The sequence below is a fragment of the Tamandua tetradactyla genome, chromosome 1 (genome assembly GCF_023851605.1).
Source record: "Tamandua tetradactyla isolate mTamTet1 chromosome 1, mTamTet1.pri, whole genome shotgun sequence".
Lineage (NCBI taxonomy): Eukaryota > Metazoa > Chordata > Mammalia > Pilosa > Myrmecophagidae > Tamandua > Tamandua tetradactyla.
The window spans coordinates 6,273,197-6,300,679 of record NC_135327.1 but is presented as its reverse complement, the minus strand read 5'-3'; the positions used below and the strand labels follow the sequence as shown (position 1 = coordinate 6,300,679).

Sequence of the window (27,483 nt, the reverse complement as noted above, 5' to 3'; positions counted from 1 at the left end):
AGACAGAGGCAGATGCTGAGGGACTGGCCTACCCAGTGCTAGCCCAGGGCACAGACCAGGGACCCTGACTCCCGTCCCAGTCAAACAATTTGCTAGTTGGATTCAGGGCTCCTCAGACTGCCCAAGGGTTCAGTAAACACATAAACATTTCTGCCTCAAACTCGCTCCTTACAGAGGAAGCCAAGCATAGGTGCCAGACGTCAACTGCTAGGCAAGGAACCTGAGCTTGCTCAAATATCAGAACTGGAAAAGACCTCAGGGGCCATTCAGAAGAAAGAGCTCATGGGTTTGGGGACCAAAGGGACAAAAGATCAAATGCTCACCTACTGCATGTGACTTTGTCACTTAACCTTTCTGAGCCTGTTTCTCATAGATCTCATGGGAGTACTTTAGGTAAGATCATGAGTGGCACAAGACTGGCACATGTAAGTGGTGAAAAAAAACAGCTGCTCCTACTCTGTTGACACGGTTACAAACCGCCCCCTCCCTCCCCACCCCATCACTTTATGTGAGTTTCCGCCTCTTGCCAATTAGGCTTGGGTGACCAGGGTCCTCATCTGACTGCCCCCAGCAAGTCTATGAACGGTTGAAGGGGCACTTGCAGACTGCAGATCTCACCTATAAGGTGTGCCAGGAGCTGATGTCCCCTCCTCCATAGGGGGTGCTGTGATGACACTGTAGCCAGCCCCACCAAATGCCCCAGATGCCAGGGTGATCTGCTGTAGGTCAGGGGGGCCAAGCTGGCCTTCGGCTGCCACGCTGCCCCCTGGCTCTGCCACATGGAGGGTAACCACCTGTGGAGCGGCACCTGCTGGGGAGGGCTGTCCCCCTGGAGATGCCAACTCTGCTTCCACATCCTCCGACTTCACCACAGCCACCTGTAATGACACCAGCGGGCATTAAGGATGGGGCTGGGGGTGAAGGGACTGGTGCGAAAGAGCCTTACCTAGAGACAAGCACCTCAGAGCTCATCCATGCCCCAGGCCACCTCCACTTGTTTGCACAACCCAAGTTCTAAGATACACTTTAGCCTTCCAAATCCCACCCGGCAACTGGAAACAGACCTAACAAGAATAGGGTAGTGCGATTTTGCCCCGCAGGGGACATCTGGCAAAGCCTGGAGGGATTTTTTGATTGTCACAAAGGTGGGGGGGGTGTTATGACGTCTCGTGGGTAGAGAGCAGGCCACAGGACAGTCCCATCCTCAAACAAAAAATTATCTGGCCCCAAATATCAATAGTTTCAAGGTTAAGAAACACTGGGATTTAGGCTAGATTGCAGGATGTACAAATAAAACTTTAAAAATGATCACAGAGAAACAGTGTTGGTAGGGAAACCAAGAGGTGCAGCCCCTTGGAGGGCAGTGTGGTGGTTCCACAGGAGGCTGGGGCTGGGGTTGCTGTATGATCCTGAAACTCCGTTGCTAGGAAACTGAGTGCAGGGACATGAATGGACATTTGCACACTGGTGTTCATGATCCACAATGGATGGAGGTGGCCTAAGAGTACGGCGACTGAGAAATGGAAGGGGGAACTGTGGTGTCCACATACAGCAGACTACTGAGTGGCCCCAAGAAGGAATGAAGTTGTGAGCAGGCAACCAGGTGAATGAACCTTAAGGCCTGTATGTTGAATGAAATGTTAGAAACAAAAAGACAAATTATCATGCCTCATTCATATGGACTAATTATCATATAAAAACTCAGTGAACTGAAGTCGAGAGCATGAGTTATCAAGTTGGGGCCTACAAGCTCTCTCAGCAGGCACAATTCAGGAGTTGTAACTGTTATTTCTAAATTCCAAGATACTGAGCTGTTTGTTTATAACATGGTCTTTCCTAGAAACTGTGGGTATTTATGTGACACTTGAGACTCAGAGTTAGAGCTCTGAAGCTATGAAAGTCAGCAGTACCCCATACAGGAACCGTTCAAAAAGTTGAAAAAGGGATCGGACTTCAACTAGAGTTATGAAGGAAGCTGATCTGGACAGCACTAAGGTAGATTAAAATACAAGGTAAAGGATGGTATTGCCCATATTTTAAAACTTCAACTTCGGTGTGAGACCAAAGGGAGACATGTCTAGTTGGTGCAAAATTTATATTTTGGGTAGTGCGTCACCTAATTTAACTTTTATGGCCAGTTTGGTCGAACACCGTAAGTACAAGGAATCTTGAACAGGGCATAAGATCTTGTTGGTTTGTCCAGGTTACTGTGATGTCCCAATATATGCCAGAGTAATTTGGGCAGTGAATAGAGAAGTATTTGCAAGGTCCCCATGAGGCAGTGGTGAAAAAGGAGGAAATATTCAACTTCCCCATTTGGAGAATTTCTGATATTCTCACAAGCAGTGGGGACAACCAAAACAATAGGGGTTTGCCTCTATGAAACTTATTCCTGCAAAGGATAGGCTAAGCCTACTTAAAATTATGCCAAGAACCTCTTTTGTTGCTCAGATATGACCTCTCTCTCTCTAAGCGAACTCAGCAAGTGAACTCACTGCCCTCCCCACTGTATGGGACATGACTCCCAGGGTGTAAATCTTCGGTAATGTGGGCAGAACTCTGGGGATTAGCTGGGACCTGGCAACAAGGGATTGAGAAAGCCTTCTTAACCAAAAGGAGGAGGAGAGAAATGAGTTGAAACAAATTTCAGTGACTGAGAGATTTCAAAGAGCGTCAAGAGGTTATCCTGGAGGTTATTCTTATGCATTGTACAGATATCCCTTTTTAGTTTATGGTGTATTAGAGTGTCTGAAGGGAAGTACCTGAAACTGTTGAACTGTATTCCAGTAGCCTTGATTCTCAGAGACGACTGTAGCACTACAGAGCTTTTACAATATGACCGTGTGATTGTGAAAACCTTGTGTTTGATGCTCCTTTTATCCAGGGTATGGACAGATGAGTAAAAAAAAGTGGATAAAAAGTAAATATATAATAGGGGGATAACGGGTAAAATCAATTGGGTAGATTGAAATACTAGTGGTCAATGGGGTATGGGACATAAGAGTTTTTACTTTTTACTTTTTTTTCTGGAGTGATACAAATGCTCTAAAAATGATCATGGTGATGAATACACAACTATGTGATGATATCGGGAGCCACTGATTGTATACCATGTATGGACTATATATGTGTGAAGATCTGTCAATAAAAATTTTAAAAAAGAGGGAACCATTTTGAAAAAAGCTAAGAACCAACAGAACCAACACAGACCTGTGGAGGTGCAGAAAGAAAACACCCCTGGGGAAGCCACTGGAGAAGCCTGGAGAGAAAGCTAACAGAGGTCACCTCGTGCCTTTCCAGCTAAGAGTAACCCTCAGTGTCATCAACCTTCTTGAACTAAGGTCTCTTTACCTGGATGCCTTAGTTTCGACATTTTTATAGCCTTGCCTTAAATTTGGACATTTTCACAGCCATATAACTGTAAACTTGCAACTTATTAAATTCCCTTTTAAAAAGCAAAAAAGAGCATTCGGGTAGAAACACAAGTGGTTAAACCATTTAAGAAAAAATGATAAAGTTAGTGCTCTATTTCACGTTTTACTACAAAGTCTACTTCAAATGGATTAAAGATTGAAATGTAATAAATGAAATTCTGAGTATATTAAAATAGAATGCATTTTTCTAATCTTGTGGTCAGGACATTTTTCTAATCACGTCAGTAAAAGGTAATAAAGCTTACAACAAAATAAAGCACAAAACAAAGTAAAAAACTAAAATACACTGAACTATATATATTTGAATATGGTCAAAAGGGGACATCTTAGGTTGTATATATGTTAGTAGAATAACATTAAAAAACAAAACATGGATGTATAACACAGTGAACCCTATTGTAAATGATAGACTCTAATGAATAGTACAATTATAAAAATGAGCTTTCATGAACTGTAACAATGTACCTCACTAATGCAAGGTGTTAATAATAGGGGGAGAGTAATATGGGAACTGTATTTCATGTGTTTTTTTCTATAAACCTTTAAGTTCTCTAAAAATAAATAATTATATTTATAAACAAAAACAAACTGGAGGGAATATCTGACACCTCATATGAGAGGTAAAACGTGAACTTCCCATACTATAAAGAGCTCTTACAAAGCAGTAATAAAAAGGTTAACCACAGAAAAATAGATGTAGAACATAAACAGGTATAATTCAAAGAAGAAATAAAAATGGCCTCTGAATATGCAGGAAGAAGCCCACACCCATGTTTAATCCCAGAATGAAAAACGAAGACCTGAACTATGTGCTCCCACTAGATGGGCAGAGATTTACGATGTCCAACAGCTGGTACTGGGAAGGCTGTAGAGAAGCACAGCTGTGGTTCTGCAAATGTGAACCCTTTTATAAGGCTTCCTACCCTGCCGCCCTCCAGTTCTACTCAGAGGCCTTTTTTTTTTTAAGCTTAAAAAGTAGCTAGAAGCACTTTTTGAATCAAAACTAATTCAACCAATAAAGAATTGACTAAATAAATTTTAGAGCATCTTTACGATGAGTGATGTGGAGATGTTAGGAATAAGACCTGTACATGCTGCCAGCCACATGTGCATCGCATTCTGTGGCCTGAAGTAAAAGCAGACTGTCGGTGAGAATGAACAGCACGACCCGGTTTTCACAAGGAACTGAGGTTCTACATATTAGTGCACGTGGTTCTTAACCCACCAGCAGTGTGTTCCTGAGGGCAGGGAAGGAATGTTAAGGGCCTATGAGCTCTGTTTTGAACATTTCTTAATGTTTATTTTGTATGTGCGTGTTTTTTACAAACAAGTTTTTAACAGTCAGGAAAACAAACAAAAAACAGCATGACACTGGCAGACTCATAGAACACAACTAAAGTCTATAAACAGATTCCTATATATGTGGGAATCTAGTGCACGAAAAAGGGGGCATTTCAAACCACGTGGGAAGTTTGGAATATCCAGTATGTGGCACTGGACAACATTTGGGGGAGAAAAAACAATGAAGACCCCTACCTTTCTGCATACACCAAAAACTAATTCCAGATGCAGAAAGGTTTAAGTGTTAAATGAAACCCTAAGAAGAAAATATAAAGTGAATGCTTACACAACCTTGGGGAGAAGGTGGGGAAGTCTTCTAGGTATGATACCAAAGGCAAAAACTATTCAGGACTAACTAAAACTGCAAAACTTCTACACATCCCTCAATGCCACGGATCTGATTTCTGGGTCTGAGGACAGCCTCCTTCTCTTCTGAGTCGCTGTTCAGCCCCCAGCAGTACGCTACTGCTCCAAGTTATTGGACTTTGTAATCTCAAATACACACTCAGCATCTTTTCATAAGGCTAGAACACAAGAGATGCTAACTGTCTGCGCCTTGGCGATAGGCTGAATGCGCAGGGAAGACAACTTGGTAAGAAGGTCCTGGGTGGAGGGGGGAGAAGTAAAGCCGATAAACTGTACAGGATGTGGTGGCTGGAGGAGAACGTGCCAAGGCCACTGTGGCTCAAGAGAGAGGTAGAAGAGAGACAGAGCTTTTGGGGGCCATGAGACTGTAGGAGACCTCCCGGGACAAGGCTATTTGGCTAGACAGGAAGCCAGTTCAAACCCCTGGGTGGGCACCCACAAGCACAGGATGGCCACAGAGCTAGGAGGAGAGCCAAGCCAACTGGGCCCCAGCAGGCCACTTCCTGCTCAGCTCAGCAGGTCACTGGAGCCTCTGGAGTGGAGTGACCGAGGCCTTCCACTCCTCTGCACGTGCCCACTGGATTGCAGTGGATCTGTATTCCCCACTAAGGGGCTGAGGTAGGGGCGTGGTCCATGCCCCATTCATCACTCTGCCCTAGCACGGGTACCCTGGTCACTTGGAAGGGGGTAGATCTCAGCGGCTCACCTGCAAGGCTGTGCCCCCCAGCTCCCGCTGAGCGCTCATGTTCAGCAGCAGATCCAAGGCCGTCTGTGTGGCCATCGCAGTGGACTCCTCAGCTCCTGGGTGAGGTGGAATGGGACCATGGCCTTAGAAAGTGCTGGAAAGCTGGCACCCAACATCCCCGCCCCATTTCCCAGCCCCCTCCCATGTAAGTCCTTACCATGTCTGGATCTCTGAGCCCCCAGCCTGCCTCAGGACTCACCTTGCTGGTAGATTATGGTGGCACTGCCCAGGGTATCAGAACAGAGCAGTGGGGGGGCCTGGGAGGCCTGGAAAGGCGTTGCATCTGGGGGGATCTGTGGGATGGGAAAAGGCCAAGCTTATCAGATTCAAGCACACACTCAGTGCCTACTGCACACCAGGCACTTTTTAATCTGTTGGTGGTTTATCTAATCTTTATAACCATTTTTCCAGAGATTTACTTGCTCTGTGCTACAGATGAATAGGCTCAGAGAAGTGAAGTGACATGCCCAAGATCCCACAGCTATAAATGGCAGAGCTGGGACTTGGAACTCCTATCTCCCTGACCCCAGTGCCTGGTTTCTTCCAGAACGCCATGTGGTCAATCATCCCAGGGCTGCAGCATGAGCTCAAGTGTGGCAGAGGCCACTAAGTGCCTCCCCTGAACCCATCCTCCCTACTTCTGCACTGCTAACAGAATTCTGAATTTCACTGGGGGCAGGGGGTAGGAGGAGAATATGTAAGACTACGTTTCTCAGTCTCCCTTAGTTAGATAGTGTGGCCACATGGCTAAGCAGAAACTTCTGATACAGTTCATAAAGAGACAGACAGATGGCAGGCATCCTTTTTGCCTTCTTCCATCTCTTCCTGCTATTTCTTCTCTGGGATGAGCCTGGGACATCTGGAGCTTCTGCAGCCATTCTGGACCATGAGGCAACCATGAAGATGAAAGTCAAGTGCATAGGAGAGCTGAGCAAAAATTTACAGGGAGCTTGGTCTCTGATTATTGAGGAGCTGCCACATCGTCCCTGGGCTGCTGGGAATAATAAACTACATTCTGGATTAAGCTATGGTATCTTCATTCTCTACTATGAAAGCCATCCATACCTCGCAAGGTCCTGGGGAGCTGGGGGGTGGCCCAGGGGCTGCACTATGCTGCTGCTTCAGCTCCTCAATCTGCTGCAGAGAGAAGAATGGACGACGGCGGGAGGGGGGCTCCTCGGGGTGGCGCCGCCCCCATTCCTCAAAGCAGCTTGCATGTCGGCACCGCACGTGCAGACGCAGGTTCTTCTTGTGCCGGGTGCTGAAGTGGCAGTATTCGCAGGCAAAAGGCTTGGCCCCTGAAAGCACACATGGGGGCTGCTGGCACCCATCCACCCCGGCTTACCCTAACCAAGAAGTCTTCGAGGGCCCCAAGGACCTCTCCAGTGACTCACTCCTAATGACTCATTCTCAAGCTCAGCAAATGCAAGCTGCTGTCCACTGTGGCAGGACCAGGACAGAAATAAATCATGCTCTGCATTATTTTCAAGGTCCATGACCCAAACTCCTCTTGTGAATCATCTTCCCTTCTTTCTCACCCTGGTAAACAGCAATCTGGCTAAGAGAGCCCCTGGCTCCCTTCTTCTAATTCCCCCTTAGTGGACCTACCACTAGGAAGTAGAAAGAAGAGGAAGAACCAACTTTTTGCTGCTTTATCTACTGAGGGCAGAGGCTGTGTAAGGCCCATCCTAGCCCTGGCACTCAGCACAGAGACAGCCACAAATGGATGTTTTGTAACTATCCTAATAACCATATGGCAGATACTTCTCATTTCCCCATTTCGCAGCTAAGGAAACTTAAGCTCAAAGAGTGCAAGTGACTGACTGGCCAGAGTCACCCAGAGAGAAGGGAGCTGAGCTGGAATTTAAGCTCAGATTAAAGATTCAGCACACCCAAAGGGGACTCTCTTTGCATTTGGAAGGACTTAAGATGCTTCTGTGATTGGGGTGCCAAGGGGGAAGGAAGAAGACAAGAGCTGACTCCGATAGGGAAGCGGGGTAGGCTGAGGGCTGGTGAGGTGGGACTGGGATGTGATGGGATTGACCTGTGTGCTTGACGGCCACATGGGACAGCAGGAAATCCTCTCGGAAGGTGCGATAGGGACAGAAGCTACATTTAAAGGGCTTGTCGCTGACATGGGACAGCTGATGGTTCAGCAGTGCCTTCTTGTCCTCACAGACAAAGTCACAGAACTCACACTTGAACCTGGAAGCAGTTGGAGGGAAGAAAGCTCAGCGACAGGGCTGGTGGGGGTGGGGATGGGGGTTGCTCCCATCCCAGAGCCGCCCTGGGGACATACCTGCGGTTGGCGACAGCCTGGATGTGCGTGAGCAGGTGCATCTTGAAGGTGTAGCGCTTCTTAAAGGACTTTCCGCACTGGGGGTGGGGTGGGGTGGAGTGTTAGATGGTGGGCGCACCCAGGGAGGTTTCCAGACCCACAGCCCAGCCCTGGGCCCCCAACCACCTTGTCACACATGTGGGGTTTCTCCGTGCTGTGCGTCTTCATGTGCTGCGTGAGCCGCTTTTGCATGGGGTACACACGGCCGCACACGGGGCAGGGGAAGGAGCTCAGCTTTGGGGTCTGGAAAAGCACAAGGGGTGAGATGAAGAGGGAAAGGGAAGTGGGAAAGTAAGACGCCATCTCCTGCCCGGAGTCCTCCTTGGCAGCCCTTCCCAGGCCAGGGCCCCAGACTCACCGGATCTGGCCTCTTCTTCCTAGGACAGAAAGGCACAGGAGTTAGGCACATCTTCTCCAAGCCCGCTCCACACCCCCTGATGGCGACCAGAACCAGCTGCAGCCCCTATTGCCCCTACTCTCCAGTGAAGAACACTTTCCCTTAGAACAGCTTTTTTTCTGACAGAGTTTCCCTGGGGGAAGTGATAAAAGGCATGCTGTGAATAAGTTTTGCAGTCAACTAAGTTCAGTGAAATGGTACATTCTTTCTCCCTCTGTCACAGACTACCATCTGTACATTGCAGGCTCTGAGAAGTCCTGCAGGAAAGAGATCTGTCAAACCAATGTTCAACCTGGTGTCCCCTAATCTTATTTGGTCATAGAGTCTTTTTATTTTTATTTTATTTATTATTGTTATTTTTAGAACCTTTTTATTTTTAAGAAAATTTATAAGCATCTTAGAGGGCTGCCTTTCCCCCAGTTTGAGAGCAACTGTCCTGGTGGGTCTCCATATTCAACTTCTGTTCCCCATGCCCCATCTGATGGGAAAGTAAAGCCTTTCTGAGACTGCAGACCTAACTATAATTCAGTGGGCAAGCACTAAGACCCTAAGGGTTTTTGTTTTTCCATCCACGAGTCCTGAGTCTGCTCTCTCAGCTCTGTGAGAGGTAGGCTGCACTTGGAGTTGGGGGATCTTTGGATCATTTGCCAAGGCCCTTTAAATACAATTTCTCAACACTGACCACCACCATTTTCAGATGGGAAGCTAAAGCTCACAGCATGGAAGAGCCTGAACTGGGGACCCTGCTCCGGCCCCTTTTAGAACCAGGTGACCTGGGATAAAGCCCCTTGTCTTTCTGGGCAGAGCTACAACGTGCTCCAATGGGCTGGCCCAGAGCAGGTGTTCCATCAGGGGGAACACTGGTTACCCTGGGCCTCTATTTCCCACCCCAACAGATCCCACACCCCTGCCCCACCCAGAGACTGGTTCAGGTAGCCTCCCCGCTTCTGTACCACCCACACCCACTGACCGGTCCCGGCTGTGCACGGCCGCATGCCGCACGACGTCCTTCCGGTAGACGCTGGTGTAGCTGCACTCGTCACACTTGTAGGGCTTACTGCCCACGTGGTTGAACATGTGCTCCTGGGAGAGAGGGGAGGGACGGGGCTGGGGACTGACCTCACCTCCTGGCCCCCTGCCTGTGCCCACAGCAAGTGAACCTCAGGTGTGCCGTGGAAACTGGCTCACAGAGCTAGAGAGTGCCAGACAGAGGAGGAAGCAGGCTCAGAGTGCGGTGACCTGCCAAGGTGCCTCAGTGTCCTAGTGAATGGCAGAGCATGGGCTTAGCTATCTGACCATCTGTAGCTGCAATGTGCTCCTTCTCCTGCCAGCTTGCTATATCCCTTAGGCCAAGATGAGCTGTGGTTTCCTGGGGCTTTCAGCATCTACAACTCACGGGGCTGCTGAGACGATGAAGTCAGGATGCTCCTACCTGGCTGGGGACATTGTGGGAACTGGATAAAAGACAGGCTCAGGGCTGCTGCAGGTCCACATGGCACCCCAGTTAAGAAGAAAAAGGAGCGCCTTTCTTCAGACACATAACTGCTATTTGCTGGGAAATTTTCCTAACATACTGATTAGCTAAAACAATTTACTGCTATCTCTGTGTGTGTGTGTGTGTTTTGTATGCTGTATAGAGGGGGTCACATTCCATTCTTTTTCCATGTGAGTATCCCATTATTGCAGCACCATCTGTTGAATTTTTTTTGCGGGGGGGGGGGGGGTGGCGGGGAAGAGCAAAGAACCCGGGTCTCCCACATGGCACGTGAGAATTCTATGCCATCTGTGTTTGTGGTCAGGAACAAGCAAATCTATGATGTGAACAACACTCTGAAAATGCAACGCCATCCTGTAGTGCACAGCCTGCAAAACCAACCACGACAAGCCTACCCGGGCCCTCTCTCCACATGCAAGTGGCACCTAAGTGCTACAGTCTTTCTCCAGCGCGCCCATGGGGCAGACATGCCCAGTGATGCGCAGGGGCCCCTCCCTCTCAGCGCCATCAGGTGGTCTTTGCCTGCCTTCTCCTCTCCCTGCCTGAGATGGCCCAGAAAGGGAGAGCCCACCCAGCCCCCCCGCCCCATCCCGCCCCACCCCGCGCCTCCCTGGCTGCCCACACACCTTGAGGGAAGACCAGCGGCGGGAGCGGTAGCTGCACTGCAGGCACTTGAAGAGCTGCGGGTCTCCGGCCTCGTGGGAGTTCACGTGGAAGCGCAGGTCCTCGTGGGACAGGAAGCGGGAGCCGCAGATGCGGCACAGGAAGGGCCTCAGGAGGGGTTTGGGGGACTTATAGTAGTACCTGCCGGAAGGGTGTGGGTTGGGGTTGGGGTGGGGCCACAAGGGGTCCACCCCGCTGCCTCCCCTAGGCTCACCTCCACCCCACGTACTTGCGGTATTTCTTGCCTAGGAAGCGCCTGGAGGGCCGACCCCGGCGGCGAGGTGGGGCCTCGGGCCCGTCCTGGCTGGAGGGTGCTGTATTCTCTGTGCCTGACTGGCTCACACCAGGTTCTGAGGGGGCCCTAATGGCCTTGCCCAGAACCACCTGGTGTCCTGGGCCCGAGGAGCTGGGAGCCTCAGGGTCCTGTGCTTCAGGGGGCGTCTGTCCACTCTGGGAACTCACTAAAGGTTCTCCTTCCACACCTGCCACGGACACGCCAGGACAGAAGTTACCCAGTGTGCACCGCCAGCAAAAACAGTACCCACCTCCCTCCTCGCATGGTCACAGACCACCGATGGGCAGCAAGTCAGGTCCAGGGGACAACACAGACAGCCTGTGGGCAGAGGGCAGCACTGACAGCCCCATCCGCTGAGCTGGTGCGCACACGCCTGACCTAATGGGCAATGCCTGGAACAGCAGCAAGAGAACTGGAGTCCCCTACCGGAGGACCTGGGTTCTAGACCCAGCTCTGGCACCGACGTGCTGTGTGCCTTCAGGCAAACCCATTCCTCTCCATGAGTCTCATTTTCCCCATTTACCAGAGACGCTAACCACTGCTCCACTGGCCTCACAGAAACATCCTAAGGTTTGGGAAACAATCACGCTACTTTAATGACAGGGTAGGTGCGAGGGACACTGACTTCCTGTACATGGTTTCAAATGTTTTAGAGTTTCAACTATTTGAAAGTGTTGCCTATTCGAAAAAATCAAATGTTTAAATGTAACGTTTTTAAAGTTAAACACTGCATACTGTGCAGGTAATGAATGCTGTTTCTTGACTGCTCTGCTTGTAAAACAGATATGCTCACTGTGAAAACTTCTTTTTATAATTTTTTATTAATTAAAAAAATTACAAGAAAGAAACGCAAACATCCTTAATATATGCTCATTCCGTTCTACATATATAATCATTAATACTGTGAAAATTCTTTGAGCTGTGCTCTCAGGATATGTGCCTTTTCCAATCATGTATCTCGGTAAAAAGTTATTTTATAAAGGAGAAACTAAAGAATATAACAACTTCCTCAAACTGCATGTACAAAGACTGCATGTGCTTTCTGTATATATGATTTAACTCTCAAAACAATTCTAAAAAAGCAGGGGCTGGGTGGGCCACGGTGGCTCATCAGGCAGAGTTCTCACTTGCCATGCCAGAGACCCGGGTTCAGTTCCTGGTGCCTGCCCATGCAAAAGGGAAAAAAAAAAGCAGAGGCTGCTATCATTTCCATTCATAAATAAGGAAACAGGAGATTCAAGAGGTAAAGTAATTTGCTCCAGGTCAACTGAGTGACAACACAAAGCATATACACCACAGGTGCCCCAGAAGAGAAGAGAAGGAAAAAGGGGTAGAAATAACATTCAAGAAAACAATGGCTAAAAACTTCCCAATTCTTATGAAAGACATAAGGTTCAAGTCCAAGAAGCACAATGAACTCCAAACAGAATAAACTCTAACATTCCCACTCCAAGACACATACTAATCAGAATGTCAACTGCCAAAGATAAAGAGAGGATTCTGAAAGCAGTGAGAGGAAAGGATTTGTCACATACAAGGGAACTATGATAAGAGTAAGTGCCGATTTCTCATCAGTGACCACAGAGGCAAGAAAGCAGCAGTGTGGTATATTTAAAGTACTGAAAGAGAAAAACTGCCAGCCAAGAATTCTCTACCTGGCATAACTCTATGTCAAAAATGAGTTTAAAATGTTCACAGATAAACAGAAGCTGAGAGATTTTGTCAACAAGAGTCCTGCCTTACAAGAAAGGGAGTTCTGCAGGCTTAAAAGAAAAGACAGGAGAGTGAGGCTTAGAGGAGAGGGCAGAAATGAAGATTATCAGAAAGGGTAACTGAAAGAATAAAAACAGAGACAAAAATAAGCTATGATATATAAAGGCCAAAGGATAAAATGGTTGAAGTAAGTACTGCCTTAATAGCAATAACACTGAATGTTAATGAATTAAACTCTCCAATCAAAAGACACAGATTGGCAGAATGGATTAAAAAAAAAAGATCCATCTATATGCTGTCTACCTTAGACCCAAGGACACAACAGGCTGAAAGTGAAAGGTTGGAAAAAGATATTCCACACAAACAGCAACCAAAAAGAGCTGGGGTAGCTACTCTAACAGACAAAATAGAGTTTAAGTACAAAAATGTAATAAGAGGCAAGGAAGGACATTATATATTAGTAAGAGTGGCAATCTACCAAGCAGAAATAACTATCATAAATATTTATGCACCTAAGCAGGTGCCCCAAAATACATGAGGCAAACACTGGCAAAACTAAAGGGAGAAACAGACAAGTCTACGATAACAGTTGGGGACTTCAGTACAGCACTCTCATCCATATATAGAACATCTAGACGGAGGATCAATAAGGAAACAGAATTCCAATAAAATGATAAATGAACTAGACCTAACAGACTTTTACAGAACACCGTATCCCAGGAGGGTATACACATTCTCCTCAAGTGCTTATGGATCATTCTTCAGGATAGGCCACATGTTGTGTTACAAAGCAGGATTCAATTTAAAAAGACTGAAATGACACAAAACACTTTCTCTGATCAGAATGGGATGAAGTTTGAAATCAATAACAGATGTAGAATGGGAAAATTCATAATATATGGGAGGTTAAATAACACTTTCTTAAATAATCAGTGGGTCAGAGAAGAAATTACAAGAGAAATTAGTAAATATCTTGAGATGAATAAACATCTCATACCTATCAAAACATATGGGCTGCAGTGAAGGCAGTGCTGAGAGGGAAATTTATAGCCCTAAATGTCTACATTAAAAAGGAAAAATGAGCTAAAATCAAAGAACTAATTACACACCAGGAGGAACTAGAAAAAGATAGCAAACAAACCCCAAAGCAAGCAAAAGAAAAGATGTAACAAAGATTAGAGCAGAAATAAATGAAATTGAGAACAAAAAAAGCACAGAGATTCAATAAAACCCAAAGCTGGTTCTTTGAGAAGATCAATAAACTGACAAACCCTTAGCTAGAATGACAAAGACAAAAGAGAGAAGATGCAAATAAGTAGAATCAGAAAATAAGAGGGGGTCATTCCAGGTATGCAAGGGTGGTTCAACCAAAAAAAATCAATGGAACATACCACTTTTTAACATATTGAAAGGGAAAAATCTCATGATCATCTCGATGCAGAAAAAGCATTTGACAAAATCCAGTATCCTTTCTCGACAAAAATGTGTCAAAAGGTAGCAACAGAAGGAAACTTCCTCAACGTGATCGAGGGCCTGTATGAAAAACCCACAGCTAAGCTAACAACATACTCAATGGTGAGAGACTCAGAACTTTCATTTTAAGATTGGGAACAAGACAAGGATACCCACTGTCATCAACATTGTGCTAGAAGTTCTAGCTAGAGCAGCTAGGCAAGAAAAAGAAATGAAAGGCATCCAAATCAGAAAAGAAGAAGTAAAATCTTCACTGTTTGCAGATGTCACGATCCTATATCTAGAAAGTTCCAAAAAAATGACAAAGCTACCAAACCTAATAAAAGTTCAGCAAAATGGCAGGATACAAGATCAACGTGCAAAAATCAGTAACGTTTCTATACACTAGTAATGTGCAATCTCAGGAGGAAATCAAGAAAAAAATTCTGTTTATAATCCTAACTAAAAGAATTAAATATACAGGAATATACTTAACCAAGGATGTAAAGCATGTGTATTCAGAAAACTGTAAAGCATGTGTATTCAGAAAACTACAAAACATTGCTTAAAAGAAATTAAAGATGCAAATAAATAGAAGGACATTGTGTGTTCATGGGTTGGAAGATTAAATATAGTTAAGATGTCAATTTTCTACCCAAATAGATTAACATATTCATCACAATCCCAATCAAAATTCCAACAACCTTCTATGAAGAAAGGGAAAAGCCAATCATCAAATTTATTTGGAAGACTACGGGGCCCCAAATAGCCAAAAACATCTCCAAAAAGAAGAATGAAGTGGGAGGACTCACTGCCTGACTTTAAAGCATATTACAAAGCATGGTACTGGCAGAAAGAGAGATATATTCCCCGTGGTCGATGCTTTCGTTATCCAGGTTATGGACAGATGCATACAAAAAAAAGGACACCCATCAACAGACAAGTGGCTTAACAAAATGTGGCATATACATACAATGGTATTATGCAGCAGTAAGATAAAATGAAGTCTTGAAGCACATGACAAGATGGATGAGCCTTGAGGACATCATGCTGAGTGAAATAAGTCAGACACAAAAGGACAGATACCATATGATCCCACTTTTATGACCATGATAAAGTTAAAAACAGAATACAGGGAACCTAGAGATATACAGAAGCTAGAGATGGGTGAACAGTTAGCTAATGAGGTGTAAGGGAATAAGCAGAAGTGAAGGCAGTTTTCTACTGGGTCTCTAAGTAATATTACCATACTGAACATGATTGAAAGGGATGTGTCCAACTGGTTAACACTACAAATATAAATAAGTTATTGCACAAACTACTTCAAAGGTATGAATCTTGCACAAAGAGTCTATAAGTTCGGGGCATGGGGGAAAACTGCTATTGCGTGCTATGGGCTGTGTTTAACAGGAAAACATTAACAGTACCACTGCAACACCAGGGGTAAATAATGGAGGGAGGGACAAGGGTTAAGGGGGAGATAGAATGAGCTGAGACTCAGAATCAAGGGGTTGAGAAAACCTTCTCGACCAAAAGGGGGAAGAGAGAAATGAGACAAAATAAAGTGTCAATGGCTGAGAGATTCCAAACAGAATAAAGAGGTTACCCTGGAGGTTATTCTTACGCATTAAATAGATTTCACCTTGTTAGTCAAGATGTGACGGAGAGGCTGGAGGGAACTGCCTGAGAATGTAGAGCTGTGTTCCAGTAGCCATGTTTCTTGAAGACGATACAACTTATCGTCTTCAAGAAACAAAATAAACAAGAAAGCTTATAATGATACAGCTTTCACAATGTGACTGTGTGATTGTGCAAACCTTGTGTCTGATGCTCCTTTTATCTACCTTATTGACAGATGAGGAAAACATGGAATAAAAATAAATAATAAGGGGAACAAATGTTAAAATAAATTTAGACTAAAATGCTAGTGATCAATGAAAGGGAGGGGTAAGGGATATGGTATGTATTAATTTTTTTCTGTTTTCTTTTTATTTCTTTTTCTGAATAGATGCAAATGTTCCAAGAAATGATCATGATGATGATGAATATGCAACTATGTGATGATACTGCGAATTACTGGAACAGAATGATCAAAAGTTAAGAATGTTTGCATTTGTTTGGTATTCTTTAATTAAAAAAAAAGAGTTAAGGGGGAGGTTTAGATTTTCTATTTGGTGAGGGTGTGTTTACTGGTTATTCTTCTCTTGGGAACAATGAAATTATCTAAAATTGAGTGTTGATGGACTGTGGACTTGGGACATTATACATGATGCTTAATGAACGCAGGTGGTTTGTGCACTGACTGAGAAGTAGACTGGCAAATCATGGAGTATATATATGATTGAATATTGTGCTATTACAAAAAGGAACGAAGTTGTAAGGCATGCAACACTGTGAATAAATCTGTGGGACATTTGGTGGGGCAAAATAAGCCAGAAACAAAACAGCAATTATTATATGGTCTCATTTAGAAAATACTTATAAGAAAATAGGGGCCTAGATTGTAAGCTCTTATTTACAATTGCAGTCACATTTATCCCAGAGTGGTTATTTTTACTTCTGGATTTTGAGAGGCTGTTTTATATATGTATGACCTGGTATTGAGGGTTAAGAATGAAGCTAATCAGGTCAGGATTAAGGCAATTCAGAATACAGGGGTAAGGAAGACACTGTCTATATTTTAGAAACTCATCTACTCTTTCAGACCAACAGAAGAAGGGCTTATTTTGTCCAGAACCTAAATTTTCTGTAGCACATAATCTAGCTCAACCTGTCTGGACAGATCATTTAAACAATCCAAATACAGGGAACCCAGAATAAGAATTAGAGTCTTTAATTCTGTATAACTTAATGTAATGCCTGGATACATCCCAGAGCAAATTAAGAAGATAATCAAAAAGTATTGGCAAAAAAAAAAAAAAGGGATTGGTAAAGTCCCTTGAGGGATGGGAGAAAAAATATGGAACTATTAAACTTTACTACTGGGGAAACCCCTGATACTGTGCCAAACATTAGGGACACCCAAATCAATAGGCCAAGCCCTTGATCTTGAGACTTGCTCTTGTGAAGCTTATGTATGCAGCAGAGAAGATTAGCCTACCTATAGGTATGCATAAGAGTTATTTCCAGAGGACCTCTTTTGTTGCTTAGATTTGGCCTTTCTCTAAGCCCAACTGTGCAAGTAAAATCACAGTCTTCCCCGCTACAGGGGACATGACATCCATGAGTGACGGTCTCCTTCGCGGAATGGGAGAGGACTCCCAGGGATGAGATAAGGCCCTGGTACTGTGGGATCAACAATGCCATCCTGACCAAAAGCGGGGAAAGAACATAACGAATAAGGTACCAGTGGCTGAGAGACTTCAAATAGAGTCAAGAGGCTACTCTGGAGGTCACTCTTATGCGAGTTTCAGTTAGACATCACTACGTACCATAACTTGCCAAACCCCAACCAAAACCATTCCAGCCAATCCTAAAGAACACCAAGGGCAATATATAAGATTCTACAAAGGTTCCATGCACTAGGGTAACAATCCAGAAACCTACAACCTCCAGATGGGTCCCTGGACCAGATAAGTCTTGAAATGCAGAGGGGCCAGCCTCTCCAAAGCATCAAATTGTTCCACCTTCCTATCTCATATTATCGACAGCCCCTTCCAACATGAAAAAATTATAATGCCCCTAAAGAGTGGGAAAATATCAAAGGTGATGGTGGAGTTATACAGAGAAAGTAGGGTTTAACAAACGACTATGATTGCTGAATCATTATAGTGATATTTCTTTTAGTCTCCAGTATCTTAAATACCTAAAATAGTGGAATCGTAACCCATACCAAACTCTGAAATCTGTTCTACAACTAATTGTTGCAATGTGCTTTGAAATTTATTGCTTTTTTGTATATATGTTATTTTTCACAAAAAAGAAAAAAATATTTCTTCTAGCCTCCAGTGTTTTGGAGCAGCTAGAAGAAAAAAACCTGAAATAGGGGAATGGTAACCCTTAACAAACTTTGAAATCCATTCTGTACCTACTTGTTGAAGTATACTTTGAAAATCATTGCTTTTTCTTTCTTTTCTTAGTATATATGTCATACATAACAAGAAAAAATGTTAAATAAATAAATAAGTCATGGGAGAAAATAAATAATAGGGGAGGAGGCTAAGGGTAAAAAAATTGGGTAGACTGCAATACTAGTGGCCAATGAGAGAGAGGGGTAAAGGTGTGGGACGTATGGTTTTCTTTATTTTTTTTCTAGAACGATGCAAATGTTCTAAAAATAGATCATGGTGATGAATACATAACTATGTGATGCTACTGTGAGCCACTGATTGTATATGATGGATTGACTGTACAGTGTGTGAAGATATCAATTAAAATATCTTTAAAAAATCATTGATCACAGATCACCATAATAGACATAATAATAATGAAAAAGTTTGAAGTATCGTGACAGTTACCAAAATGTGACACAGAGACATGAAATGAGCACACATTATTGGGAAAATGGCACTGAAAGACTTGCTTGAGTCAGGTTGCCAGAAACCTTCAATTTGTAAAAACCTATTACGTGCAAAGTGCAATAAAGTCAAATACAATTCAAAAGAAAAATAGAGAGAGAGACATATTGATCAAAGGAACAAACTGAGGGTTCAGAAATAGACCCATATATTTATGGTCAATTGATTTTCAGTAAGGCTGCCAAGAATACTCAACTAGGATAGAACAGTCTCTCTAACAAACGGTGCTGCTTTTCACGAAGATGCCACTGAAAGCAAAGAAGGAAGCCTCTGTCTCTCCCAAAACTGAAGCCAGAGCAAAGCCTTTGAAAGCCAAGAAGGCAGCACTGAAAGGCGTCCACGGCCACACAAAAAAAGACCCGTACTTCACCCACATTCCAGTGGCCCAAGGCGCTGTGTCTCGGAAGATAATCCAAAAATCCTTGGAAAGCACCCCGGGATAAATAAGCTTGACCACTATGCCATCATCAGGTTCCCCCAGCCACTGAGTCAGCCACAGAGAAGGCTGACGACAGCCACACATTTGTGTTCTCTGTGGACGTCGAGGCCAACAAGTGCCAGATCAGACAGGCTGTGAAGAAGTACAGGGCACTGATGCGGCCAAGGCCAACACCAGTCAGGCCTGGCGGGGACAAGGAGGCGGACGTTCGCCTCAATCCTGACCATGATGCTTAAGATGCAAATTGGGGTCATCCAACCTGAGCCCAGCTGGCAAATTCTACATACAAGTTTTTTCACCATAACAAAACAAAACAAAACAAAACAAATGGTGTTGGTAGAACCGGATAGTCATATCCAAAAGAATGAAAGAAGACCTCTATCTCACACCATATACAAAAATTAACTCAAAATGGATCACAGATCTCAATGTAAGAGATAGGACCATACAACTCCTAGAAGAAAATGTAGGGAAGCACTTTCAAGGCATTGTGGTAGGCAAAGATTTCTTAGATTTGACACTTAAAACCCAAGCAATGAAAGTGAAAAATAGATAAATGGGAGTTTCTCAAAATTGAATACTTTTGGGCATGAAAGGACTTTGTCAAAAAGGTAGAAAGGCAGCCTACTCAAAGGGAGAAAATATTTGGAAACCACATGTTCAATAATGGTTTAATATCCAAAATATATAAAGAAATCCTACAACTCAATGATAAAAAGTCAAACAAGACAATTTAATAATGGACAAAAGACTTGAATAGACATTTTTTCCAAGGAGGAAATACAAATGGCTACAAAGCACATGAAAAGATTCTCAACATCACTAGCTATCAGGGAAATGCAAATCAAAACCACAATGATTTATCATTTCACACTTAGAAGAATTGTCACTATTAAACAAACAGAAAACTACAAGTGGTGGAGAGGATATAGAGAAACAGGAACACTTAATTCACTGTCAGTGGGAATGTAACATGGTACAGCAACTGTGGAAGGCAGTCTGGCGGTTCCATAAGAAGCACAGAAACTCCCATATGATCCAGCAACCCTGCTACTAGGTGTATTCTCAGAACTGAAAGCACCAGTGCGAACAGACATTTGCACACCTAACGTTCCTAGTGGCATTACTCACAACTGCCAAAAGATGGAATCAATCCAAGCGTCTATAAACCAGTGAAAGGATAAACTAAATGTGGTGCTTACATATAATAAAATATTATTCAGCAGTAAGAAGGAATGAAATCCTGACACATGTAACAACATAGATGAGCCTTGAGGACATTACGTTGAGTAAACCAGACACAAAAGGATAAATACTGTATGATCTCACTAATATGAAGTAATCATAATCAGTAAACTTATAAAGTTAAAATCTAGAATGTAGGTTACCAGGAGAGAGAATGAGGGTAGAGAACTGGGGATGGGATGCTCAATGTGTGTAGAACGTTTAACTAGGTTGAATTTAAATATTTGGGAACAGACAGAGGTGATGTAGCATATTATGGTGAGTGTAATGAACAGCAGTGAATTACATGTGATTGTGGTTGCAAGGGGAAGTCAGGGTCACGCATGTCACTAAAAGGAAAGTTAGAGGACAAAACATGGGACTGCACAACACAGTGAACCCTGCTGAAGCACAATGACTGTGATTAACAGTGCAAATACACAAATGTTCTTCAATGAACTCCAGAACAAATGTATTCACTATTAGAAGGAGTTAGTAGGAGGGTGGGGGCGGGGCGATGGTGGCTCAATGGCAGAATTCTTGCCTGCCATGCCGGCCACCTGGATTTGATTCCCAGTGCCTGCTCACGTAAATAAAAAGTGCACAGAGTAGTAGGGCGGTATATGGGAAAAAATGCTCCGAATGCAAACTACGGACTATGTTAACAGTAATATTTTAATATTCTTTATGAACAGTAACAAATCTACCACACCAATGTTAAGGGTCAAAAATAGGGAGGGATAAGGGATATGGCACGTTTTTTTTTCTTTCCTTTTTTGGAGTAATGAAAATTATCTAAAATTGTGGTGATGAATGCACAACTATTTGGTGTAACTGTGAACCACTGTTTGTAGACTTTGGATGGATTATATGGTGTGTAAACCTATCTTGATAACACTGCTTAAAAACAAAAAAGCTGCAGGTCCTACAGCTAGTAAGTGGCAGAGCTGGCACTCATATCCACATCTGGGTCATCCCCGCCCCCAATAACGCTCGAAGCTAGAGTTCCTCCAACAGTCCCAGAACTAGGACTTATTCCTGTTTTTGCTTCAGTATTCAAATAGAAATTTATTATTGAAAGGAACTTTTCTAAACCTGAGATTCGGCTTCCTGAGTCAGGGTTTCCCATGCTTGGGCCTGGGAGAGATTTCCCCTTCACTGGGCCGCAGGTCACGCTGGGTTGAGACGTGCTGCTCTGCACGGCACCCTCAGCCCGAGGGCTCCCCAGAAGCCCATGGGGAACGAGGGCCCCCTTGGCCCCACCACCCTGACTCTCCCGTGATCAAGTCTCACCATCTGGAAGGTCTGACGTCTCCAGACGAGGCAGCTTCCTGGGCCGGCCGGGTCTCCTTCGGGGTCTTGGGGTACTGGGGGCGGGGCGCGGGGGTCGCAGCTGCCGGCCTCGGGGCTCATCCTCAGCTGGGTTGTAGTCACTGTCCTCTGCGGGGGTGGAAAAGCAAGGTAGGTGTCAGTGGGTGGAGCCGCCCTTTCAGCCCTGACCCCTTCCAGCTCCCCTGGAACGAGACCCACTTCTCCGCCCCTACCAACTGGGACCCTACTCCCCCTTCAAGGCCACCAGCGATGTCGCCTTCAGGCCTTCCTAACACCCCCGGCTGACTGCGAGCGCCCCTCTCCGGGGCTCCTGCCGTCCTTTCTTTGTACCTCTCCTGGTATCTACCACTAGTTCACACAGCACCTTTATATGAGTCAGAATCTTCCTTAGGACAACTTTATAGCCATTGTTGGAAAATAGTTGTAATAAACATTCAAGTCTACACACTCTATGACTATTCTCTCCAATCCAGCAGCCATGAACTGCATAAAATGTGCACAGTCTAACCAGAAACGCACTTTAAGTGCAAAACACACATCGGATTTCAAGAGTTCCACCCGAAAAAAAAAAGTCACTAAAATTTTTTATAACTGCATACTGAAATGATAATTTAAATATACTGGGTAAATAAAATATGATTGAAATTAATTTCATAAATGGAAAATGTTATGTGTATATTGCCACAATAAGTTTTTAATTACTTCTTTACTTTTTTAAAAGTCATGGCTACCAAAAAATTAAAAGCATATATGTGGTCTGCATCATACTTCTATTGGACAAACGTGAACAGGGCTCTCCCGGATGAAGTGCTCTTTTTCAGTGCACAGCCTGGACAACTGCATACCCAGGTACCTGACCCAGACCCCACCCTCCTCTTATACTGGAGGCTCCTGAAGCTGCATCGGTGCCAAATCCTCCTTCCTGGCCATCCGTGTGGGCCAGAAGGAGCTCAGCAGGTATCTGAAGTGGATAGGGGGGAGGGGTGGCAGCCCAGGAACTACAGAGCCCTACCCTCCAGGTCATCAATGGCTCCGGCATCCACGATGTCATCATCATCCTCCTCGTCCGGCCCCTCCTCCTCCAGGGTCTTGGTCGAGCTGCCCCACTTTCTGAGACGTCCTTTCTTACCGGCTGCTGCTGTTACTGCTGCTGGCGGTGGTTAAGACATGCCTGCTGTCTCTGCCTCCCTGGACCCCACCCCCACCCTCACCTGTGCAATCCAGGCCGGGCCGACACACCTGGGCGGAAGTGCCGCTCCCGCATGTGGCGCAGCAGCGTGGCCTTGGCACTGCTCCGGTACTGGCACATCTTGCACTTGAACTGCTGCACCACCACCACCTCCATCATAGCCTCCAGGCTTTGCAGGTCTGGCTCCTTGGCTCCAGAGCCTGGAGGCAGTTGTGCCATCGGGGAGCTGGGCCCCCCCTGCACCTCCTCAGGTGGTTCCAGGCACGTGGACGTGGATGTGGGGCCATCAGCCAGGGCCTCAATGGCTGCCAGGCTGTGGGCCAGGGTGGAACTGGACATCGGTGATGCCATGGGGGCACCTGGGGTGGGTGAGGGGAGTGGAGGGGGGGATGTGGAGGGGGTTGGCCACAAGCTATAGCTGCCCCCTTCCAGGCAGGCCCAAGGATCCCAGGACCAACAAGCCCCCACCAGAGGTCACTGTGCCAGAGCACTGAATAACCTGTCAAGACCACTGTGGCAGAGCCTGTGGCAACCCCTGCTCCCCTGCAGGCCTCCCTGGGTCTGGCACCAGGAATCTTACCATCATCTGGGCCCTGCAGGATCAGGTACCGTGTGGTCTCGGCCCCACCATCCTCAGCACTGGTCACAGTGATGCAGCCTAGACAGAGATGTTTGGGGAGTCACATCTTCTAGGGAGGGGGCCCCACTGTAGACCCACATCCCACAGGGCCCATGTTGGCCTAGGAGTGGGTCCAATCCACACTCCTTTCTGGATTGCCCACGTGACTGAGAACCAGCTGCACTGCCCCTCTGAGCTCAGCTGCCTCTGGCAGGGATGTTAGGAGGGCAAGTGCATGCATACTGACCCAGCAGCCAGCCCACAGTCCCACAGGATGCCCAGCTGCCAGGCCTTTGACCACTCTGATCTTAAACCTGAAAGGTCCTTGTGCTGGATGTATGTACCCTAGAAAACCCATGTTTTAATCAAAATCCCATTCCATAAAGGTAGACTAATCCCTATTCAATACTGTATGTATTGAATCATGTAATCAGATCATCTCCCTGGAGATGTGATTTAATCAAGAGTGGTTGTTAAGCTGGATTAGATGACGACATGTCTCCACTCATCTGGGTGGGTCTTGATAAATTTCTGGAGTCCTATAAAAAAGGAAACATTTGGAGAATGAGAGATTTCTGAGAGAGCAGAGAACAACACAGGCACGAGAAGCAGAGAGTCCACCAGCCAGTGAACTTTGTAGATGAAGAAGGAAAACGCCTCCTGGGGAGCTTCATGAAACAGGAAGCCAGGAGAAGAAGCTAGCAGATGGCACCGTGTTTGCCATGTAACCTTTCAGATGAGAGAGGAACCCTGACTGTGTTTGCCATGTGCCCTTCCACTTGAGAGAGAAACCCTGACATTCATCGGCCTTCTTGAACCAAGGTATCTTTCCCTGGATGCCTCTGATTGGACATTTCCATAGACTTGCTTTAACTGGGACATTATCTTGGCCTTAGAACTGTAAACTAGCAACTTATTAAATTCCCCTTTTTAAAAGCCATTCCGTTTCTAGTATATTGCATTCCGGCAGCTAGCAAACTAGAACAGTCCTCATCCTTCCCATCTAAATCTTCTCTGAGGTCAGAGCCCAGCTCCTGCACCACTTCCTTAGGGTTGGCTTCTCAGCTACAGCTCTTACCCATGTCATTAATAATAGAAGGTACAGTACTGGGACTTAAGAGTGCAAGCTCTGGAATTAGACTGTCTGAGTTCAGGACCCACCGCCATCCACTGCTTGCTGGTGACAGTGAGTAGGTTACTTTACATCCTCTGTGCCTCAGATTTCTCATCCAGAACATGAGCATAACAGTACCTACCTTTTGGTTCCGAGGAGGATTAAATGACCTACCATACATAAAGCAGTTACCCAAAGTAAATTACTGCTGCTTCTGAAATTACTGAGTGCATATTATATGCCATGCACTACACCAAGAGCTTTACTGCATTTCTCACTAAATCCTCATGACACCTACCAGACAAGACAGGAGTTACTACTCCCATTTTATACATTCAGAGTGGTAAGACTATTTGCCTGAGCTCACACAGCTGGGATGTGCATGAGACTCTGCCAGCAAACCCCTGAATGACGACCTTGCAACCCTCAGCCTGACTCACTCTGGATGAGGTCAGGCCCGATGGTGGACTCGATGATCTTGTCGATGGCTGAGCCAAGGTCCGAGGAAGAAGCAGTGCAGTCGGATACCAGCATGGCGGGGTCTGGGAGTGCACTGGAGTGCACCAGGGCTGTAGGGCCGCCTGTCACCCCCACAACCAGTCCTCGGGACACAGAAGACGAATCAGGGAGATAGCCATGAGGCAGAGGATCTGTGCTTGAGCTGCTCTCGGATACTTCCTCCTGGGATACCTCTTCCTGGGGTGCAGGAGACAGGGAAGGAGTTCAAGGGTCAGGGATAGAGCAAGGCGGGCTGCCACCCCTAAAAAGAACTTTCTGGGTCAAAGACAAGGTAGTGGAGCCCCCACACCCTCAGACTCATTGAGGATCAATGGGAGAAGCCCTCCAGTCACAGAGTCTCCCCACTCCACTCCCCAAGAGTAAGCGCTGGGATTCCTGGCTCTGTTCAGGGGTCACCCCCAGAATAAAGGAAAGGGCCCCACATCCTCACAGCCCACAGAACAGCCAGACAGAGCTATTTTCACTGGGCCTTTGCGTAAGTTGTTCCTTTTGCCTGAAACACTCTTCCTTATGTGGCTTCTTGTGACTATTTAGCTGGTACTGCTTCTAGCTGACCCTGATCCCCAAGGTCAAGTTAGGATTGCCCCACCCTCAGTGCTGCAGGCCCCTGTGCTCCCCTTCACAGAACTGCTCACTCTGATGTTAACAAGCCCCATGGAGTATTCTCCACGAGGGCGGGACCACGCCTGTCTTGTACCTGACCTATTCCTAGGGCCCATCACATGGCAGGCCTGACACAGCCGAACGAATCAAACCCCTGGACTTCAAAATGAGGGACACTGTTAAACACCCGTATCAAGCATTATCTTGAATACAATTACTATTTTGCAGAAAATAATAATGACAGCATTGGCTAATATCTGAGTGCTTACTATTTGCTGAATGCTGTTTTAATTGTTTTGCACATATTATCTCATTTAATTTTCACAAAAACCATGCAAGGCAGGCATATTTATCATTTCCACTCGACAGATGAGGACAGGGTCATCTAGAAGTTGGGTAGTTTGCCTAAGATCACAGGGCTAGGAGTGGCAGAGCCAGGAATAGATGGTTTACAGTGTTTCCAAGAGAGTCTGCTGCTCCTCAACAGAGTACCCTGGGAGACATATTCCTGCTTGCCTTCACAGGTGGGGATACTGAAGCCCTAAGAAGTTTTCCAGTGAACCAGAGGCAGGACCAAGACTTGAACCAGGCCAACTTCCTCTAAAAGTTGAAAATACTGGGTAGTGTAATGCACAATACCACAGCTCAGATTTGGATCTTGGCTCTGTCTGTGCTCTGTGTCTAGGTTTCCTTTTTCGATAAAGGGAAAAAGTGTGACGTGTCTTACAAGGTATGAGGTTTAAATGAGACAATTCACATTAGGGGCTTAGCCCAGTGCCCGGCTCACAGTAAACCAGAAACAATAAATACTAACTATTAAGCAAGTCTTTCTGGCTGCTTCCCCTTGGCTGCCAGGCACTGATGCCTGCGGCCCCCTGCCTCCACCCAAGCAATCCAGCCCTATGCATACCAGAGAGCGACTGCCGAGATCCGAACTTTGGCCCACGCGGGAGTCATCGGTCTCCTCCGGCCCTGGGGCAGCCGCGAAGTCGCTGCTGTCCGCCGACACGGCTTCCGAGGTGCCCACTCCCAGACCGCTCTCGGAGGGCTCCTCGGGCCGGCCAGGGAGAGGGGTCGCGTCGCTACTGCTCTCCACCTCGTTCTCCTCCATTGGCTCGTGGGGTAGCCCGGGTCCGGGGAACAGGGTCTGTGGCTTTCACTCTGCGAGAAGGGGTGGCGGGGGCTGGAACAGGTGGGCCAAGGCCCGGACCTCAACAATGACGGCGCTCCCATCTTCACCCTTGTGCCCATTTCGCAGATGCAAAGACTGAGGCTCCGACGAGGCGACCCTGTCTCGCTTCCACAGAGGGCAACTCGGGAAAAACTCAAGGAGACCTCGCCTCCCAGTCTAAGGCCCTTCCCCATCTCCAGCTCCGTGGTCAATGGCCGGTCATTTTGACCCTTTCCCCCTCCCCACCATGATTCACGTAGATGGTCTGCTCTTTAGGCCCCATCCTAGCTCAGTGGTTCAACCCTTCGGCCCCCCACATCCCCCCAGGTGCAGGATCTGTGGTACAGCCCACAAGCCCCCTGGGTCAGCAGCTCGCTCCCCCCTCCCCTTGTTCCCCTGCGGAGGGGGCTGACAACGACGGTCCCGGGGCCTGGCGACTCGGGGCTGTCCCCGGCTCTGCCTGCGCTCCAGGCCCGACGCCATCTTGCGGCGGCGCCCGGTTTCCGCTCAGGCAAGT

At 46.1% G+C, this 27,483-nt stretch overlaps 1 protein-coding gene across 5 annotated transcripts in view; it reads right to left on the bottom strand.

The window, feature by feature from the left end:
- The window catches only part of ZNF335 (zinc finger protein 335), a 32,422-nt gene that overhangs the window by 4,498 nt on the left and 441 nt on the right, over window positions 1–27,483 (bottom strand). For all 5 annotated transcript variants that reach the window (XM_077167792.1, XM_077167791.1, XM_077167794.1 and 2 more), the window contains exons 2-18: window positions 26,706–26,956; window positions 25,114–25,369; window positions 23,521–23,598; window positions 22,991–23,299; window positions 22,764–22,898; window positions 21,713–21,859; window positions 11,009–11,261; window positions 10,743–10,920; window positions 9,592–9,704; window positions 8,583–8,601; window positions 8,351–8,467; window positions 8,186–8,262; window positions 7,931–8,091; window positions 6,952–7,184; window positions 6,086–6,179; window positions 5,848–5,942; window positions 619–878 (exon numbers count right to left, since the gene is read on the bottom strand). In XM_077167792.1, the coding sequence (XP_077023907.1) occupies window positions 619–878; window positions 5,848–5,942; window positions 6,086–6,179; window positions 6,952–7,184; window positions 7,931–8,091; window positions 8,186–8,262; window positions 8,351–8,467; window positions 8,583–8,601; window positions 9,592–9,704; window positions 10,743–10,920; window positions 11,009–11,261; window positions 21,713–21,859; window positions 22,764–22,898; window positions 22,991–23,299; window positions 23,521–23,598; window positions 25,114–25,369; window positions 26,706–26,906 (2,726 nt within the window). In that variant the 5' untranslated portion in view covers window positions 26,907–26,956. The remainder of the gene's footprint in view (window positions 1–618; window positions 879–5,847; window positions 5,943–6,085; window positions 6,180–6,951; window positions 7,185–7,930; window positions 8,092–8,185; window positions 8,263–8,350; window positions 8,468–8,582; window positions 8,602–9,591; window positions 9,705–10,742; window positions 10,921–11,008; window positions 11,262–21,712; window positions 21,860–22,763; window positions 22,899–22,990; window positions 23,300–23,520; window positions 23,599–25,113; window positions 25,370–26,705; window positions 26,957–27,483) is intronic.